Raw genomic sequence first — 20,316 nt, 5'->3', positions numbered from 1 at the left:
AGCCCCAAATAACATCCCAAGTAAGTCCCACCTTGCCCTGCTGCTGGCAGCACCTCCCAGAGAAAGCTACTCCCAAGAGGTGAGCCCAGGTGTTGTAGCTCTCCTAGAGTACCCAGGCTGTAGGAGGTGGATTGGGAAAGTTTGGCCCATGGGTAAAGGAATGAGCACTGAGTGAGTCAGGTGTCCTCCCGTGGTGCCCTGAACATCAAAGCATGGAAGAGAGCAGGCAGAAGTGATGCTCACCTCCATCAGACCGTGAGAAACAGCCATGGCTTCATGAAACTCAGCTCCAAAGGATCCAGCATAGCCACCCAGGTGACCTCTGTGTCCAGCAGCTCTTTCATGGGCTTGGTAAAGCATTGGAACCCTGCATCAGGGTGTCTCAGCTCTACCATGCAGAGTTTTCTGTTGTGAGTGCAGCTCATCACTCTGCAGAGCAGCTCTGGGGCCTTTGGTCAGGTCTCTTGGAGACTCCTCGTGAGAGGTCAAACTCCCCAAAGAGACCTGAGATGGGAGACAGATTAAGGAGCAGCTCTGCCCAGCTCTTGGGTTAGGAGGCTTTCTGCCCTGAAGGAATGGCTTTGGTGACTCTTCTGGGCCTTCTGTTGCTAAGGTTGAAGGAGTAGAGAGCAATGTCTTGGATGAGTTGATGAGATGTTAGCTGTTGGGTTAAATTACTGCATTAAAAGAAGAGACCCAGAGAAGCTTGACCAGGCTGTTGCTGACCTCTGGAAGAAGGGCACAGAGGTTGCAGCCACTTTGCTGGCTCCAGAAGAGTTCCATGAAAGATCAGGGGCTTGGAACACCTTTGCTACAAAGACAGGAGCTGAGAGTGTTCAGCCTGGAGAAGAGAAGGCTCCAGGGAGACCCTAGTGCAGCCTGCCAGTAGCTGAAGGGGCTGCATGAAGGCTGCAGAAGGACTGTTCCCAAAGGTCTACAGTGACAGGATGAGGGCAATGGTTTGAAATGAGAGCAGAGCAGATTGAGATTGGATGTGAGGAACAAGTTCTGCAGCAGGAGGCTGCTGGCACACTGCAGCAGGTTGCCCAGAGAGGTGGTTGGGGCCTCACGCCTGGAGACATCAAGGTGAGGCTGGACAAAGGCTATGGGCAACCTGCTGAGTGCAGAGGGGTTTGGGCTGGGTGAGCTTTGGAGATCCCTTCCAACCCAAAGCATTCTGTGATTCTCCTCCTCCTTTCCCTCCAATCTGTGGCCAGAAGGTCTTTGCTGGGTCTTGCAGATCTTGTGCAGGGTCCTGAGTTGTGCTGCAGGAAGGTGTAACAATATGGATTACCTAATGCCACTGTTGGCTGTCTTCATCCTGCCTTGTGAGCCTCGAAACACCCAAGATCACCCTCCAGGAATCACAGACTTGTGTCAGTTGGAAGAGACCTCTGTGATCATCAACATTCAGCTTGATGGTTCCATCATGGACTGGTGTGGCTTGGAAAGGACCTTTCAAGCTCACCCAGTCCAACCCCTTCTGCACTCAAGCAGGGATATCTGCAACTAGAGCAGGTCGCTCAGAGCCCCAGACAACCTGACCTTGAATTTTCCAGGGATTCAAAGGACAGAACCACAGAACATTAGGGGTTAGAAGAGACCTCAGAAGGTCGTCTAACTCCAGGCCCCTCTCCCCTGCCAGGGCAAGATCACCTAGAGTGGGTCACACAGGAACACATGCAGGAGGGTTTGGAACGTGTCTGGAGAAGGAGGCTACAAATCATCCCTCCGTGCTGAGGACCAAGCGGTGCCTGCAGGAGCCCCATGGTGTGGCTGCTTGGGAGGGAGGCAGAGCTGCCTCCAGGAGTTTCTGGGGCAGGGGTTCTCCCGGGAGAGCTCCTTCCTCCAGAGCAGCCTCCGCCCGCCGGCTGCCGGCGCGGCAGGTCAGCGTTTGGCCCCGGGTCTGTTGCTCTGCGGCTTTTAGGTGGAAACCTGCAGGTGAACCTCAGAAGGAGAGTTCAAAGGGGTTACCTGGCAGCTGCCGGCACCCGGGCTCGGAATGAAAGCGGGAATCAAAGGGAAGCTGCCGATCGAGGAGTGCTCCTCAGAAACACCAAGATCTCATTATCTTGACCTTCATCTTCTTAGGGCAGGGCAGTGGAGTGATTCACCTCCAATCTGGCCCTTTCCTCCAGACAGAAGAAGCTGGCCAGGGCTGCCAGATCAGCAGAGGGATTAAGGGAAATGTAATTGAACATTGCTGGCTTAGGCACAGGGCAGGCAGCCTCCCTCCACGGGCACTGGGGTCAGGAAGTGCCAGAGATGATTTACTGTTGGGCTAAACAAGCAGATTAGCCTGGACACCTCCTGACCTCTGGCAGAGGGAGCCAGAAGCAGGTGAGATTACAGCCTGAGGAGATGAGGAGTGTGCCACCCGCAGCAGCGGCAGTAGGGTTAGGTGAGCCAGAGGAGCTCAAGGGTCTTGAGGACCTCTCTAGGAGGGCTAAGGAGCTGGGGCTGTGGTGGGCACTCACAGCCCGAACGGGCACCAGGACCTCCTCCAGCAACGCTTCTCCTGCAAAGGAGAAGAGCCTGAGGATGTGGGCATCAGCTCCAGGAGCTCTGCCAGAAAGGAAAAGATTAAATGGAGGGCTCCAAAATAGGCTGGATTAGCTGGCCCTAAGTCTGACTTAATGAGCATTAGAGTGGGGCTTAGCTGCTGCCATAATTAAAGAGCCGTTAGTTACCTCCACCGGGCCCCGGCGGCAGTGCCGTGGAAGGAAGCCTTTAGAGACCGCCAGACCCCGCAGGGTGCCGCCGCGGCCACCCTTTGCCTGCTTCGGCTTGCTTGCGGTCAGCCTCGCACTGCCAAACAGCTCGGGCTTGGCAGGACACAGCCCCTCCTCCTCCTCGACTCCTGCCTCCACCTTCATATCCTCATGCTCCCCCCCTCATCCACCCCCTCATCCTCCTCGTCATCTCCTCCCTCATCCACCCCGTCATCCTCCCCTTTATCCTCCTCATCATCCTTCTCCATCTTGCCATTCCGTTCCCCCCTGCTTCCTCCTCTTCCTCCTCATCCACCTATATCTTGCTGTGCTATTTTCCCAAGCTGCCACCCCTTCTCCCTCCTCCCCTGCCACTCCTCATCTTTCCCTCACCGCATTCCTCTCCTCCCCTGCTACTCCTCTTCATCTTCCCACCACCACATTCCCCTCCCCTCCTCTCCTGCTGCCACCCTCCTTGCCTCCTCAGTGGGACCTTCCTGCTGCATCTCCCAGGGCAGGACCTAGCATCCCAGCCTTGGTGCTGAGGCCATGGGTGGGAGAGAAGCATGGGCATAGCCTGGCAGCACCCAGCTGCTCTGCCAAGGTGGGAGTCACAACCTAGGGTATGTTTTGCTCCCCTTCAGCCCAGGTCTGAGCGTGCCTGGGAACAAGACCGTGGGTTGGATTGGAAGTGACCTCAAAGATCAGCCACTCCCAACCCCCTGCCATAGACAGGGACAGCTCCCACCAGCCCAGGTTGCTCAAGGCCTCATCCAGCCTGGTCCTGAACACCACCAGGGAGGTTATGGATCACGGAATAACAGAATGTGATTCTGTGATCCACAACCTCCCTGGGCGACCTGTGCCAGTCTCTCCCCACCCTCACTGGCAAGAGCTTCTTCCTTAGCTCCACTTTGGCTTTGAACACTTCCAGGCTTGGAGCCTCCACAGCTTCCCTGAGCAACCTGCTGCAGTGCCTCAGCACCCTGCTGTTGGACTGGACCTGGGTCCAGCCTCACCCCGAGCCCAGGCTCCATTCCTTCTCCCTTCTGCTCACTTCAGAAAGGTGACTCTTGCCTGGGAAGGACTCCCCTGGAGGGAGCTGCTCCTCACACAGGGTCACTTTGTGCATCCAGCAAGGCTGGGAGCAGCTCCTCAGCTGCCCAGGGCAGCGGGCAGAGGATGCAGCTGGATGCCTGCTGGCAGTGTCCCTGCCCATGGTGCCCTGTCCTCAACATGGCCTCCCGTCCAGAGCAGCCAAATGCCTGCCTAGCAGCTCTGGGCAGAGATTTGTTAATTAAAGGCAGGGTTTTAATCCTCCTGTGCACAGCCTGGCTCTGGGAAGCAGGATTTAATGAGCCCTGCACAAATCAGCCTCTTAGGCCTTTTCCTGCCAGCCAGCTTATGCAGGCTGCCCAGGACAGGTCCCCTGGCTGGGGAAGTGCCCATTGCAGGGCACCAAAGCCTTTGCCAAGGTACCACAGGGCCACCCATAGGCTGCCACTGCATGGTGGGTGAAGGGCTGGGGCTTTGGAGATGCAGCCAAAGGCATCTCTGCAGCCTGGCTCCTGCCTAGCAGCTGCTCCCTTCTCTTGGAGCTGCTCTTCATCACAGAATGGTTTGGGTTGGAAGCACCTCCAGAGGTCATCCAGCCCAAACCCCCCTGCAGCCATCAGGGACAATCTCCTCTAGAGCAGATTGCCACAGCCCTGTCCAGCCTCACCTTGATTATCTCCAGGCACGGGGCCTCAACCATGTCCCCGGGCAACCTGTTGCAGTGTTCCAGCAGCCTCCTGCTGCAGAACTTGTTCCTCACATCCAATCTAAGCCTGATCTGCTCTGAAGACATTGCCCCTGGTCCTCGTGCAGTTGTGCCATCGGTGGCAGCTTCAGAGGTTGTGGTGCTGCTGGAGCCTGGCAGCTGGAGAGCTTGCATGGGGATGTTCTCACCACTGTATGGAGCTGGGACTGGCTCACCCCTGGAGCCCAGCACAGTGAGGGTTCAGTTGGAGCTTCAACTAGATCTGGTTGCTCAGAGCCTTGTCCAGCCTGACCCTGAACCCTTACTTCCCTTCCCTCCTGCTGACTTCAGAAAGGTGGCAGGTGCCTGGGGGCAGATCCTATGCTCTGCTCCCCTGGAGGGAGGTGCATGAGGCATCACATGGGGGCATCTTCCCACCACAGTGGGGGTCTCCTGGAGAAAATGCTTGTCACCAGCAATGTCTCCTAGGACAAAGCTCATCAGAGACATGGATACAGGATGAGGCATCCACAGCAAGGTCAGATCCCTTCCCATCAGTGGTTAACTTGGACCTGTTGCAGCAGGGCCAGAGGAGGCCACAGCAGTGCTGGCAGGGTGGAAGCTCTGCTGTCAGGTCAGGCTGGCAGAGTTGGGGGTGTTCAGCCTCTAGAGGAGAAGTCTTCAGAGAGACCTGCTGGTGGCCTTGCAGTGCTTCAAGGGGCCAGAAGAGAGCTGGGAACAGAGTTCTGAGCAGGGCCTGTGGTGGCAGGACAAGGAGGGAAGATTTGAACTGCAAGAGGCAGATTGAGAGTGGAGAGAAGGGAGAAAGGTTTGGCACTGATGTGGGGAGAGCCTGTCCTGGGTTGCCCAGAGAGGTGGGAGCTGCCCCGTGGCTGGCAGCACTGCAGGTCAGGTTGTGTGGGGCTGTAAGCAACCTGCTCTGTTTGGAGGTGTCCCTGCTGAGTGCAGGAGGTTGGACTGGATGGACTTGAAAGGTCCTTTCCAACCCAAAGCAGACAATGATTGCATGAATCTGGAGCTACTCACTCCTTACCTGTGCCTTCCTCATCAGCTTTGCTGCTCCCAGCAGCTGCCCTCAGATGCCTTTAGCCCTTGTGTTGTGCCAGTGCCTGCCCTGCTCCTGCTGCTTCTGCTTGTCACATACAATGGACATGGGGTGGAGAATTTTCACTGCTGGTATGTGTGTGTGGGGGAGTGCTGGGGTACCATGGGGGCTCCATCCCCTGAGGAGGCCCATGGGAAAACTGTGATGCTTCTGCATCTGTGTCATGGAGCTTCCTTTTCCTGCAGGGATTAAGGTAATCGGTGGCATCAAGGAACTCACTGGAGAGGAGTATGGAGTTTACGTCAAGAGGATCATTCCAGGAGGGGTGGCTTATGCAGATGGTGAGTTCTACACGTAGCAGGCCCCCCCAAAGCCTGTAGGCAACCCCAAATCCCCTGTATTGCCTTTATTTTCTTTTGCATGCTCCTGTTCTTGGCGTCTCAGGTGCTTCCTGCTGGATTTTCCAGCAGCGAGGAGCACCTTTGGGCTGCAGCAGTGGTGGTAACATCCAGCACCATCCTTGGCCTGGCTACTGCAGGCCCTTTGCTTGACTTGGGGTGGGGAGAGACTGGCACAGGTTGCACAGGGAGGCTGTGGATCAGAGAATCAGAAAGTGTGTTGGATTCTGTGATCTGCAGCCTCTGACAGACTCTCACCACCCTTGCACTCAACAACGTCTGCCTCAGCTCCAAACCATTTCCCCTTGGCCTGGCTCAGGCACCCTCAGCACAAGTCCCTCTGCAGTCTTCCTGCAGGATCCCTTCAGGCACTGGCAGGCAGCTCTGAGGTCCCCCTGGAGCCTTCTCCTCTGCAGGCTGCACACCCCCAGCTCCCTCAGCCTGTGCTCACAGCAGAGCTGCTGCAGCCCTGGGATCATCTTTGTGGCCTCCTCTGGCCTCACTCCAGCAGCTCTGAGTCCTCCTTCTGCAGGGACAGCAGCACTGGAGGCAGGATCAGAGGTGAGGTCTCAGCAGTACATTCTGTGATCCACAACCTCCTTGGAGGTGGTGTAGGTCAGGCTGGATGAAGCCCTCAGTAAACAGGGCTGGTGGGAGGTGTCCCTGCCCATGGCAGGGGAACTGGATGATCTTCAAGGTCTCTTCCAGCCCAGACCAGTCTTCATGTCCTGTATCCTGAAGAGCTTCCCTTTGCTGCCTGTCCTTTCCCACATGCCACCAACTCGCCTGTAGCTCCCAAATATTCAAGACCTTCAGGAGAAATCAGCTCTGCTCTGGGCCACTGCTTTCCTTCCAAGCAGCTTCACATCAGGAGGTGTTGGGCTAGGGGTCTGCAGGTTTCATCTTTCCTTCCAGCACCTGAAGGAGGCTCCAGGAAAGCTGGGGAGGGACTTTGGACAAGGACTGGGAGGGACATCATAAGAGATAATGGCTGAGAGAGGAGAGACTGAGAGCGGAGATGAAGGAGAAATTGTTTGCAGTGAGGATGGAGACTGGCACAGGTTGCCCAGGGAGGTTGTGGTTCATAGATCATGTAGATTCTGTGATCCACAACCTCCTTGAAGGCTGGATGAGGTCTCGAGCAGCCTGGGCTGGAGGAAGGTGTCTCTACCACGGCAGGGGGTTGGCACTGGCTGATCTTGAAGGTCTCTTCCAACCCAGCCCAGGCTGTGAAATCTCTGAATCTAAGCCAGAGCTGATTTATTGCAGCATTTGTCCTCCTAGCAAAGCAGAATTCACCCAGAGCTGGGGCCAGAGCTGCTCATGGGTTTCTGCCTGACCTCAGACCCAGGTCAGGAAGAGCTTTATTGCAGTTTTTGCTCTTCACTTCCAGGACTTCCCACAGCAGAGGAAGTTTTGGGACCCTGTCACGGGGCTATTGGGGAGGTTTGGAGAAACTTCCTCGATGGCCACTGAGAAAAACAGGTTGGGTGAGCATCTGGGGCCACCACCTTGTGCGTGTTTCCTCCTGTCTGAACAGAGGCAGGAGCTGCTCAGCCTCTCCCAATCCCTTCCAGCTGTGTTTTCTGCGCTTTCTAGCCTTAATTTTCCCCCTTTCCAGGGCGCCTGCAGCCAGGAGACCAGATCCTGGAGGTCAATGGAGATTCCTTAATCGGGGTGACAAGTGAGAGGTAACCATCTCCAGAGGGAATTATTGCGTTCCTGGGAAGTGCTTTCAGATGCAGTGGCAGTGCTGTGACACAGCCAGAACTGCTGCCAAGGGACAGCTTGGGCAAGACCCAAGGAAAGCATTCTGTATAGAAGTGAGCTCCATCTGGGCAGACTGGGAGGGGATCTGATCAGTTTTCAGCTTCAGGGGGTGCTGAGAAGAGTGTGGGCAGCAGGGCAAAGGAGAGAGTCCTGCCCCTCTACTCTGCACTAGGGAGATTACGGCTGGAGCTCTGGGTCCAGTCCTGGGCTCCCCACTTCAGGAGAGACAGAGAAGTGCTGGAGAGAGTCCAGGGCAGGCTGCAAAGATGCTGAGGGGCCTGAAGCAGCTCTGGGAGGAGCAAAGGCTGAGAGCCTGCAGAAGAGCAGCCCCAGAGGGCATCTGAGCAATGCTCAGCAAGAGATAAAGGAGCTGTGAAGGGCAAGAGGCTGGGGCCAGACTCTTGTCAGTGGTGTTCAGGGACAGGACAAGGAGCAATGGGCACAAAGTGGCAGCCAGGAGGTTCCATCTGAGCAGGAGGAGAAAGTTGTTTGTTGTGAGGGTGCTGGAGGCCTGGAGCAGGCTGCCCAGAGAGGCTGTGGAGTGTCCTTGTGTGGAGAGCTTCCAAGGGCAGCTGGGCACTGTGCTGCTGGGTAAGCTGCTGTGGGTGCCCTGCTTTGGCAGGGGCTTGGACTGGTTGATCTCCAAAAGTCCCTTCCAGCCCTACCCTGATGAGCTGCTGTGCACCCAAGCTGTGTTTATGAGATCTTCAGACACTGCCCCCAGATTCCAGCTTAACAGCTCCTGGCACCCCCACTCCGTCTGCTGCAGCCTCCCAGCAAGCCCACAGCTCCCAGTGGTGGAGATCAGCCAGCGCCTGGCCCCTGCCCTGCTCAGGGCATTCCCTCCAGAGCTGCAACCCAGCCCCTCAGCTCGCTGCCAGGAGAACCACCGCCTGATGCAGACACCTTTGGGGCAGCCCTTTCCCATCAGTTGTGATGCAGGTCCACTCCTGCCCTGCATTTCCTCATGGTGGATGCTTGGGAAGCAGCATGAGGAGCTTCACCTGCTGCTAGACCCCTAGAGCAGCTGTCTTTGGTGAAGAATGTCCCCAGGGACACATCTGGAGCTTCAGAGAGGCTGTGTCTGGCTCCTAGCCCTGCCTCCCCTGGGGCAGTGTCCCCCCATGGCCAGCCCTGAGGGACGAGGTTTGCTGGGAGGTCTTGCCACCACCTGCACCTTCTGGGTTTGCTTTTCTTGGGGAGCTCCTTGCAGAAGGGAAACCAGGCTGTGACTTGGCTGCCCTCCAAGGCCAGGGCAGGCAGTGAGGCTGGATGAGGCACTTAGTGGCATGGTTTAGTTAATCAGAAGGTGTTAGGTGATAGGTTGGACTCGAAGGTCTTTCCCAGCCTGATTAATTGTCTGATTCTGTGAGGCTGTTCCCCAGGCAACAAGAAAGGTGCCAGTCGGTGGGTGTGTGCCCAGTGTGCTGTGAGCTCTGCTGTGTGGCTGGGGTGGGGAGGAGCAGTGTGCAGTGGTGGTAAGCTGTGGTGGTCCTCTCCTGGCAGGGCTGTGGACATCCTGCGGACGGCGTCAGCCACCAGCCACATGCGGCTCCTGATCGCCCGCGACGACGATGCCAGGTAAGGGGGTGGGGATCACCTGCTGCTGCCCAGGGAGGGTCACGTTGCTTGGCAGCACCTCAGCTGCATGGCCTTTGACCTACTGGAGCTCAAAATCCACTTGGCCAGGGGTCTGTGCTGGTGGGCATGTGCTGGAGCTGTTGTGGCAAGCTGGTGGCTGCCAGGTGGCAGCTCCGAGGAGCATGCAGGTAGGGGGCAGGTGTCTGCAGGTGCTTCCTCAGGGAGCACAAGAGCAGCTCCAGCCCTGGCTGGAGGTTGGTACTGGCTCTTCGAGCTTTGAGCTGCCTGTGGTTTAGCATGGACCCTGGATCAGCAGCGCTGTGGGCAGCAGGAGCAGTGCAGGGATTGTGCTCCTGTGTTCAGCGCTGGGGAGGTCACACTTCAAATCCTGGGTTCAGTTTTGGGCTACTCACTCCATGAAGGACATTGAGGGGCTGGAGCATTAGGCCATGGTTCAGTGGTGCCCTGGCAGTGGCAGGCTAATGCTTGGATTGATGATCTTAAAGGTCTTAACCAACCAGAATGACTCCATGATTCCCTGCCCTGCCTGGATGAGGATGTACAGGACAGCAGGATCTTCCCTTCACACTGAGCTAAGCTCTGCCTTCCTCAGGGAAAGGCAAGGATTTTCTCCTGGAAACCTCTCCCCTCTACTCCCTGGAACACCTTCCTTTCTCTAGAGAGGCTTGAAGGATTCAAAATGAGAAGGGAGGAGTTCAGCTTTGCCTTGGCTGGATTCAAATCAGGGACAGTGATAGGGTCATGAGTGAGAGCAAGGTGGTGAAAACCAAGGGCTGGGATTAATGAGGTTGGTCAGCTTCAGCCTCATCAGACTCAACAAGGCCAAGCACAAGGTCCTGCACCTGGGTCAGGGCAGTCCCAAGCAGAAATCCAGGCTGGGTGAGGAGTGGCTGATAGCAGCCCTGAAGAGAAAGACTTGAGGGTGCTGGTGGATGAGCAGCAACAGGCAACAGCAGCCCCAAAAAGCCAGGCTGGACTGCAGCAAAAGATGCAGTTCAAGGGAGGGGATTCTGCCTCTCTGATCTGCTGAGACTCCACCCCTGCAACACTGCCTCCAGCTCTGAGGTGCCCAGCACAAGAAGGACCTGGAGGTGCTGCAGAGGGGGCAGAGGAGGCCACCAAGATGATGCTCTCATCAGAACTTCTGCTGTGGGGCCAGGCTGAGGAAGCCCTGGGAGAAGCACGTAGGTTATCAGAGCCCACTCAGTCAGGGGTTTGTCCTCTTGCTGGCCAAGGAAGGACACACAGATGGGATCCTGTGCTGCAGCAGTCCCCACGGCTCGACTTGGTGGAGAAATGCTGCTGTGCATCTCACACTGTCCCCTCCAGCTGGCTGTGCTCAGGGTCACTCCCAGAAGAAGGGATGAGTTCTGATGGCTGAGCAGCTCCCTGCAACCATCCACAGCAGGGTTTGCTTGAGGGGAAGGGTCTGGAGAAGAGAGCTGGGGAGGAGCAGCTGGGGGTGTGCAGCTTGGAGAAGAGGAGGCTGAGGGCAGAGCTCACTGCACTCTGCAGCTCCCTGAGAGGAGGCTGCAGCCAGCTGGGAGTTGGGCTCTGCTGCCAGGAAACAAGCATCAGGACCTCTTTGATCAGGAGAAGGCTGAGAGGAGATCTTCTTAATATTCACAAATTTTGAAGGGTAGGGAGCAAGAGGCTGGGGCCAGGCTCTTGTCAGCGGTGCTCAGGGACAGGACAAGGCATAAGGGGCACAAACCTGGCAGCCAGGAGGTTCCAGCTGAGCAGGAGGAGAAAGTTGTTTGTTGTGAGGGTGCTGGAGGCCTGGAGCAGGCTACCAGAGAGGTTGTGCAGTGTCCTTGTGTGCAGACTTTCAATACCCATCAGGCATGTTCCTGTATGAACTGCCCTGGGTGACCCTGCTCTGGCAGGGGGGGTTGAACTGGATGGTCTCTGGAGGCCCCTTCCAACTCCTCCCATTCCGTGACTCCAAGGCAAGAGGAAACCACTTCATTTCCTAGGCAGAGCCCCTGGAGCATGTCCCCTGCCCTCACCCAGGCTGATCTGCTCACAGCCACTTGGCACCACCCCGTGTCCTCTAATATCTTAAACTGCAGCAGCTGTTCCTCAGGGCAGAGACACCAGAGGCTTTGTGGGCAGCTCCAGCTCCTGCCTGCATCTGCCAGCAGCCCCCACTCCTGCCAAGGAACTGCTCGGAAAGCAAGGATGGGAGCCCGGCAGGGCAGCAGGACTCGGGGTACTCCATTTGTGTCCCTGTCTGCTGCCTCTCCGATCTGGTGGAGGTTCCCTGGCAGCAGCCTCGGGGCCAATCCTTTTATTCCTTTCTTTGGGAAAAGATTTGCAGAGCTCTCTCTTACGTAATCATCTCACCCAGTGCTTAGCACAGGAGAACACAGCCCCAGGATTAAAGGCTGTGGGAGCAGGGAAGGATTCTTCTGCTTTCTGCTTGCTTTTGCCTTTTTCTTTTCCCACCCAGTTTTTGCTTTTGTTTTATGGCTGCCCCCTGGTCTGCTCCAGCAGTGGCTGACTCTGGGTGCAAACAGCCTCCCATGAGTCCCCAGGGGATGATGGCAACTCTGGAGGTGATCACAGAATGGCTTAGGTTGGAAAGGACCTCAGAGAGATCATCTATTCCATGGGCAGGGAAAACCCTCAACTAGAGTTGGTTGCTCAAGATCTCACCCAGCCTGGCCCTTGATATACCTCCAGGGAAGCTGTGGGTCAGAGAATCACAAAATGAGATAACACTCTGTGACCCACAGCCTCCCTGGGCAGCCTGTGCCAGTCTCTCAGCACCCTCACACTCATCAACTTCTTCCTCAGCTCCACTCTAACCCTGCTCTGCCTCAGCTCCAAACCGTTCCCCTTTGGCCTGGCTCAGACACCCTCAGCAGAAGTCTCTCTGTAGCCTTCTTGCAGGATCCCTTCAGGCACTGGCAGGCAGCTCTGAGGGCCCCCTGGAGCCTTCTCCTCTCCAGGCTGAGATAAGCAGCTCCATGAGCATCCCACGGGTTAAGAGCAGCCTGACACCTTCTCAGCCCTCAGCAATGTGGCTCATGAGGCAGGAAAGCTGAAGGATGAGGTGGGGGAGACTGTAATTGTTTGCAGACGAATCCCAGTGTGGGAGAGCTTGGAAGGAATGTCTGGAGATCATCCAGTCCATCCCAACTTCTCTGGAACAGGTTGCCAAGAGCAGTTGAGGACTCTTCATCCCTGGAAGTGTTTAAGACCAAGCTAGGTGAGCCCTTGAGCAGCCTGGGCTGGTGAGAGCTGTCCCTGCCCATGGCAGGGGATTGGAGCTGGATGATCTTTAAGATCTATTCCAGCTTAAGGCATTCTATGATCACATGGGCAGGGTTGTCAGGGGATTTGATCCAAAACCTTGTCAGGTGAGGCCACCACTGGCCTCTGTGCAGCCTGGAATGGCACAGGCTGGTTTGCTCATGCCCAGCAGTGAGCAGAAAGGGGATGGCAGAGGCAGGCAGCATCCTGTGCCAGGGACAAGCAGTGCTTACAGCAACCTGATACGCTGCTTTCAGCCTTAAACTCTGAACTGTAAGCTCTGAAGACTAAGGATGGTCAGAGCTGTCCTCAAATCCCCAAATCCCAGCAGGGTGGGGTAGGAAGGGACCTCTGGAGATCACCCAGCCCAACCCCCTGCCACAGCAGGGCACCCACAGCAGCTTGCCCAGCAGCACAGTGCCCAGCTGCCCTTGGAAGCTCTCCACAGCCTTCTCCAGGCCTCCAGCACCCTCTAAGTAGTTTCTGCTGCTGTTGAAGTGAAGCAGCTCAGCTGCAGGAGGCTGGAGCACAGCAGGCTGCTGGAGAAGGCCAGGCAGTGGCTCAGGGTTTGGAAGCCAACCCAATCCAACTGCCAATTCTCTCTAATGACTCAGCCCAAGAGCATCTTGTTGTGGTTGCCCTCGGGTGAATTTGACTCATCAAGGCTATTATTTGTCCCTGGAGTTAATTAGAGGCCCCAATTGCTTGCTCTCTTGATGGGGCTCAGTGCTGGCTGGTAGCAGATGCCTGCTTGCAGCCCTGCTGAGGAGATTTGGGCTGGAAGCAGCAAGCACAGAGGTGCAGCTGGACACGCTGGCTTTGGCTGAATGTTGGGGCTGCTTTTGGCCTGTGCTCACCCAGGCTGATTTTATTGCATCCACATAATTACTGTTTATTCACTCTCAACCCCCAAGGTCACCAGAGTTCCTCCTTTCCCTGCCTGCTGCAGATATCAGCCTGGTCTTTCAGGTTTGTGCTGCACCTCCTGGGCCTGGTAGGATGAAATGCCGAATGCATCACATCCCCTGCAGGGTCAGCCCTCTGCAGCCCAAAATGAAGGGGCTTGCACTGGCAGGTTGTTGAGCTTGGAGAAGGCTCCAGGGAGACCTCAGAGCAGCCTTCCAGTGCCTGAAGGGGCTGCAGGAGAGCTGGGGAGGGACTTTGGACAAGGGCTGGGAGGGATAGAACAAGGAACAATGACTTCGAGCTGGGAGAGGGGAGACTGAGAGCAGAGAGGAGGAAGAAATTGTTGACAGTGAAGGTGGGGAGACACTGGCACAGGCTGTCCAGGGGAGGTGGTTGAGGCCATCTCTGGAGACATTAAAGATCAGATTTGATGTGACCCTGGGCAGCCTGCTCTGGTTGGAGTTGTCCCTGATGCCTGCAGAGAGGTTGGACAAAGATGCCCTTGGAGGGTCCCTCCCAGGTCAATGCAAGCTGTAGAGCTCTGGATCTTGCAGGTCCCAGACTAAGACTCAGTAGCTTGTGGTGTTCCACAAGACAGAGCAAAGAGGGCAGGCTGCTGTCTGCAAGGGCATCACCCATGCCAGCCAGGAACCAGCAGAGAGGCTGCTGCTAGAGCTTGTGGCCAGCCTGGTGTGAGGGCAGAGTCATCCCTTCCCTCCTGCGTGTGGTGCTTGGCCATGGCTGTGCTCACCTCAGTGCTTGGTGCCACACGAGAAGGTGGTGCTGGGGCTGGCTTTGGCAAGCTTGGAGTGTCCCATGGCCACGGGGTGCTCTTTGGGGACAAACACAGAGGGAGACTGGGGTGTGCCTCTGCGTGTCACAGCCTCCCAGGCAGCCAGGGGAAGGCAAAGCCCAACGGCAGGGGAAGGTGCAGGAGGACTCCCAGTGCAAGGGTGAGCCCAGCCTTGAAGTTCAGCTGGAGGTTTTGCCGGGAAAGCTTGGTCCAGGTGATCTTTGAGGGATATTCCAACCTGGGATGCTGTGGTTCTGTGTGCTGGGTCCTCACCAAAATTGCCCAAGCATGGCCTTGGGCTACATCCTACTGGTCCTGAGCATCATCCCACCCAGACAGCAGTGGGATTCGTAGAGTCATGGAGTGGTTTGTGTTGGAAGGAACCTTTCAAGCATCTCCAGTCCAACCACTGCACTCAGCAGGGGCATCCCCAACCAGAGCAGGTAGCTCACAGTCCCACACAACCTGACCTGCAGCCGTGCCAGCTATGGGGCAGCTCCCACCAACAAGGGCAGTCTGTGCCAGGCTCTCCCCACCCTCAGGGTTAAACATTTCTCCCTTCTTTCCACTTTCAATCTCCCTCTTTCAGTTCAAACCATCTCCCTTGGCCACAACAGGTGCTGCTCAAAGGGTTCTACCCCTTTGAAGCACTTCAAGGCCACCAGGAGGTTTCCCTGGAGCCTTCTCTTTTCTAGGCTGAGCACCCCCAACTCTCTCATCCTGGCCTCGCAGCAGAGGCTTCCACCCTCTGGACCATTTTGGTGGCACTGCTGCAGCTGGTGTGAGCTGGGCATGAGAAAAGCTGCTTTTGTGACCAGACCTTTGCAGTGCTTTGGGCTAATGGTGCCCACTGACCTGCAGGCTTTGAGGCTTTTTGGAGGTGAGCTCCTCCCTCCTCTGCTGTCCCTGGCTCCTCTTTCTCCTCCAGCCACAGCGCTGAGGTTTCCAGACAGCTCTGCTCTCCCAGAACCTTTGATGCAGGCTTCACCCTTTGCTCTCCCCCAAGCAGCAGGGCAGGACAAAAAGGAATTAGGAGATAAAGCGGCAGCCTCCTGCCAGAAGATTGAACCCCCTCAGCTGCTTAATCTGGAGCAAAATCAGGCACCAGCTGCCTGCTGCAGGGCTGCCTGAAGGTTCTGCAGCTCCAGGCTCACTCACAGGGATTCTCCTGCCCTTGGATGTCTGCGTGGTAATGAGAAAGAGCAGGAGAGGATTATCCCAATCACCTTTCCACCTAATGCCATTGCTTTCTCTTGCTTTTTGTTTCTAAACAAAGCCAGGCAGTTTAGTCGTGCAGGCACCTGACACTTCAGAATGCTTTAGCCAGGGTCAGATTTTACATATTAAAGGCTCCTCCTGAAGCTTCTCCGTGTCTGAAGGCACAAAGCAAAGCCCTGCTGGCATCCCTTCATTACCGGGCCAGGTTTGGGCATCGGCTGCCCGCACCCCGACTCCTCCGGGTGCAGAGCTGCTGAGCACAGAATTCATTCTCGGGAGGGTGACACCAGGGAGTGCCTTGCTGGCCGTGGGGACAAGCCTGGGCTCCACCTTGCTCGTGTGTTTGTGTCCTCGGTGGGCCCGGGGCTTGCAGCATCAACCAACAAAGGCAGGAGCTGGGGCAGCGGCGCAGTGACAGAGCCTTTAGTCACCTGCAGCCCTGGGCTTGGAGCTGGTCCTGCAGGCTCCTGAGCAAACAACGATAACCAGTCCTGGGGGGGGAAGGATGCAGTGACACACAGGCCTGCAAACAACGAGAAGGAATGTTGCAGCCTTGCTTCTGAGCACGCCTGGCAGCAGGGGCTGGGGCTGTTTGGCAGGGCTCGAAATGCTGCCGGGCTGGGTGCATTTGCGTTGACTAAGAAGGGTTTCAGCCGCGGGTTTAAGGTCATCACCTGGCCCCTGCTCTCATGGGTATGGTCTGTGGGGAGGGTAGCAGTGGATGGCCAGCCCCAGACAGCCCTCCTGTGACAGCACAAGGGGTGATGAGTTTGGGCCCAGAGACACCCAGCCCCGGACAACCCTCCTGTGACAGCACAAGGAGCAGTGGATTTGAACTTAAAGGAGATTCAAGCTGCAGAGAAGGAAGCTTTTGATGGTAAGGGTGGTAAGACCCTATCCCAGGACTCTCCCAGAGAGGTGGGACATGCCCCATGGCTGGCACCATTGCAGGACAGGTTGTTTGGGCAACCTGCTATGGTTGCAGCTGCCCCTGCTGGCTCCAGGGAGTTGGACTGGATGAGCTTGAAAGGTCCTTTCCCTTCCAAACCACTCTGTGGTTCTAAGAAAGCAAACCCCCAGCTGGTGGTGACTTGGCAACCTCTGGAAGTGCCATGGAAGCTCCATGTCAGTAGGTCAGGGGAGGGTCAAGGGCATCTCCAGAAGCACAGAGGCTTTATGGACTGTTGGGCAAGTTCTGCTGAGGTGAGGTCCATGCAAGACTTGACCTAAGGAACCAGAGAAGAGTAAAGCACTGTCCTGGTGCTAGAGGGAGTATCTAGCATCCTTCCAGCTTCTCAGTGTTCCTGCATACCCTTCAGTGGCTAAGGCTGAGGAAGCAGCAGGGAACAGCTGAGTGGGAGGTGCTGGGGCTTCTGAAGAGGGTGATTGAGTTCAGTTGATGCAGGCAATGGTGGTGATGGTTCCACCAAGGCATTTCCAGTGCTGAGCCACAAAGATGGTTAGGGGAATGGAGGAGAGCCTGAGGGAGCTGGGGCTTGGAGCTTGGAGAGGGGGAGCCTGAGAGGTAAACTCATTCATATTGATAAAGCTGTAAAGGTGAGTGCCAAGAGCATGCAGTCAGGCTCTGCCCAGTGATGCCCAATGCCAGGACAAGGGGCAATGGTGGAATGTTTCCATGGAAACAAGAGGTGGATTTTTTTCCCTGTGAGGGTGACAGAGCCCTGGAGCAGGCTGCCCAGAGGGGTTGTGGAGTCTCCCTCTCTGGAGATATTCAAAACCCACCTGGATGTGTTCCTGTGTGACCTGCTCTGGGTGATCCTGCTCTGACAGGGGGGCTGGACTGGAGGAGCTTTGGAGGTCCCTTGCAGCCCCTGTGGTGCTGTGATCCCACTGAGCATTGTGTGCCACTCTGCTCTCAGATCAGCATGACTGAGGCCTGCCTCTGGTGGCACTGGCAGAGGAGGGGGGCAGTGGCCTTTTGAAGTCGGTTAATGATGGGTCATGGGCAGGTGTCTATTATGGACTGCTCTCCATAATAGTGCACAGCAGGACCTGAGGAGGTGGTGACTCACTCAGCACTTGCTGCTGCCAGCTCTAATCTAGCCGCTGGCAGATGACATCTGTCCTGGTGACACAGCCTCTGCTGCTGCCCCAGAGCAGTCTCCTGGCCCAGGACACTTTGCTGTGGCTGCTTTCCTGCGGGTAGCTGACTGGAGCTTGGCTGACTGTCAGCTCTCAGAGCTACTCACTCCTCTCCAGGCTTATCCTGTGGCTAGAGTGCCAAGGAGGCTCCTTCCTGTGGGGATTCCCTCCTGCCTCCAGAACAGGCACCAAAGGTCACTGCCACGGTCACAGCAAGGACACTGTCAGGGTTTCTCCTCGTTTAATGGCAGCTGTGAGAATCTCTCATCCTGGAGGCTCTGCCAGAGGTGTCCTTGCATAGGGCAGGGGGTGGGAAGTAGATGATCTCCACAGTCCCACCCAACCATTCTGAGGCTGGAAGTCTCTCTGTGAGAAGCTCAGACTGCTCAGGTAGTGTTGGGTTGTGAAAGCAGAGGGATCTCATGGTTGCAGAGGGACAAGATGCTCCTGAGGGCAAGGAGGATGGGCACTGGAGGAGCATGGGCTGGGGGTTGGGCTCTTCTCCCTAGTCTTGGGTGATAGGACAAGAGGCAATGTCCTGAAACTATGCCAGGGGAGGGTTAGGTTGGAGAGGAGGAAAAATTCTCTGCTGCAAGAGTGGCCAGGAACTGGCACAGGCTGCTCAGGGAGGTGGTGGAGTGCCCATTCCTGGAGGTGTTTAAGAAAGATGTGGCCATGGTGGTGCTGGGTTGCTGGTTGGACTGGATGATCTTGGAGGCCTTTTCCAACCCAAACCAGTCTCTAAGTCTATGATCCTATGGGAGGGATGTGGCAGCTCAAAGAAGGGTTACAGAAAGGAGGCAGGAGCTCCAACCACGGTTCGTGGTGGCTCTAGATGGGGTTGAGACCCTCAGCGTGTTGCACTTGGCCAAAGAGAGGTCACAGAGCAAGGGGAGGTCACAACTGCACAGTTAGGTAGAGTTCATCAAGGAGCCTGCTGGTGGTTAGGTGGTGGTGGAAGCTTCAATGAAGGTACTTGGGCACCAAGCCAGCTTCCCAGGGGAAGCTGTGGGCGAGCTTGCTGGCAGGGAGCTGGCAGAGGGAGCTCAGGGGTCACCTCCAGACACAGGGCTCATGCCCATGCTTGTGGGCTGCCATTCCTCCCTGCTCCTGAATTCTCTGACAAGCCCTTCTGATCTTGACAGCTGTGAGTGCAGCCCATGCCTGCAGGTCCAGTTTCCTTAGCCCTGAGCTGCTGGGAGCAGGACAGAAGCCTGCACTGCCCCACAACAGTTTATGCAGGTAGCTCCTCGCAGGTCTTACCCTCCAAGAGTCCAGCCTGTGGTGTTTGTGGAGAACATCACCAGGAGGCTGCTTCTCTGGCATGTTCTCCAGAAGCCATCTCTCACCTTTGCCCCAGTAAGAGCTAGGAGGTAAACCCCAAGGAGAATAATCCACGTTACATTGCTCTGGAAGGAGCCACGAAGAAGCCAAGCAGTGCTGGGTGATGGCTGCACAGGTACAGCTCCTTCTGGCATCTCCTTTGGTCAGGGCTGGCATTAATCAGGCTGGAGGGTCCACAGGCAGAGCTCCTGTGTTCATCTGCCCTGTCTCATGAAGGTCAGACCCCAGCACCAGTGCTTGTCCTTAGGCTGCTCCTCAGCTTCTCTTGCCCGTGTGATTATAACCCTGGACTCCACTCTGCTCAGACCTCACCTCCAATCCTGTCTCCAGCTCTGCTGTCCCCAGCAGAAAGAGGACACAGCTGCTGGATTGAGGCCAGAGGAGGCCACAAGGGCTGGAGCAGCTCTGCTGTGAGCACAGGCTGAGGGAGCTGGGGGTGTGCAGCCTGCAGAGGAGAAGGCTCCAGGGGCACCTCAGAGCTGCCTGCCAGTGCCTGAAGGGATCCTGCAGGAAAGCTGCAGAGGACTTTTGCTGAGGGTGTCTGAGCCAGGCCAAGGGGAAATGGTTTGGAGCTGAGGCAGAGCAGGGTTAAAGTGGAGCTGAGGAAGAAGTTCTGCAGTGTGAGGGTGCTAAGACTCCAGAACAGGTTCCCTGGAAGGTGTTCAAGGCCAGGTTGGATGAGGGCTTGGGCAGCCTGGGCTAGTTGAGAGGTTCCCTTTATGCATGAGGAAGCTCTGCTTGCTCCCCACTGCTGAACAGCCCTGGTGGTCAGCTACTGCCATCAGAGGCCTTGGTTGGAATGAGATGATCTTCAAGGTGCCTTCCCACCCAGCCTGTTGCATGGCATTCAGGTGGAGAATAGTTTAGACTGACCATGTCATGGCTTTGTTTCCAGGAGGGAGTTCTCTGAGCTCCTGGAGAAGTTTGGCTCCCAGAGCAACACTGGCTCAGCACGGAGCTCCCCAGTCCTGCATGGTGGTGGTGAGTAGCTCAGCATGCCTCTGGGGAGGGAGGAAGCCAAAATCCCACTCTCTGCTGGGAGTTTTCTGCATCCCTGGCATATATGGAAGGAGATCTGCTGAGATTTGGGGTTTGGTTGGTGTTTGGGTGCAGAGGCAGGGCCAGTCCTGCCAGCACAGAGCAAGGCAGCCTCTTCTGGGTTGGAACCCCATGGTGTTGAGTGGCACAATGTGTGGGCAACCCCATCAGCACCCACCTCTGCAGGGGCAGCTAATGGGTGGGCAACCCCATCAGCACCCACCTCTGCAGGGGCAGCTAATGGGTGGGCAACCCCATCAGCACCCACCTCTGCAGGGGCAGCTAACAGGTGGGCAACCCCATCAGCACCCACCTCTGCAGGGGCAGCTAACAGGTGGGCAACTCCATCAGCACCCACCTCTGCAGGG

The 20,316-nt window shown here is 56.5% G+C and overlaps 1 protein-coding gene across 8 annotated transcripts in view; it reads left to right on the top strand.

Moving 5' to 3' along the window:
* LOC135180599 (syntaxin-binding protein 4-like) overlaps positions 1-20,316 on the top strand; it is a 61,436-nt gene that overhangs the window by 12,616 nt on the left and 28,504 nt on the right. For 7 of the 8 annotated variants that reach the window (XR_010304500.1, XM_064153169.1, XM_064153168.1 and 4 more), the window contains exons 3-6: positions 5,764-5,859; positions 7,538-7,607; positions 9,193-9,267; positions 19,806-19,891. Coding sequence is in view for 7 of the 8 variants with exons in the window: in XM_064153169.1 (XP_064009239.1) it covers positions 5,764-5,859; positions 7,538-7,607; positions 9,193-9,267; positions 19,806-19,891 (327 nt within the window). In the remaining variant the exon portion in view is untranslated. Of the gene's footprint in view, positions 1-5,524; positions 5,650-5,763; positions 5,860-7,537; positions 7,608-9,192; positions 9,268-19,805; positions 19,892-20,316 lie in introns of all 8 variants that reach the window. The other variant, XM_064153167.1, reaches the window with a different exon arrangement.

This window comes from Pogoniulus pusillus, chromosome 13, assembly GCF_015220805.1.
Source record: "Pogoniulus pusillus isolate bPogPus1 chromosome 13, bPogPus1.pri, whole genome shotgun sequence".
Taxonomy (NCBI): Eukaryota; Metazoa; Chordata; class Aves; order Piciformes; family Lybiidae; genus Pogoniulus; species Pogoniulus pusillus.
This window is presented reverse-complemented; position numbering and strand designations above follow the sequence as displayed.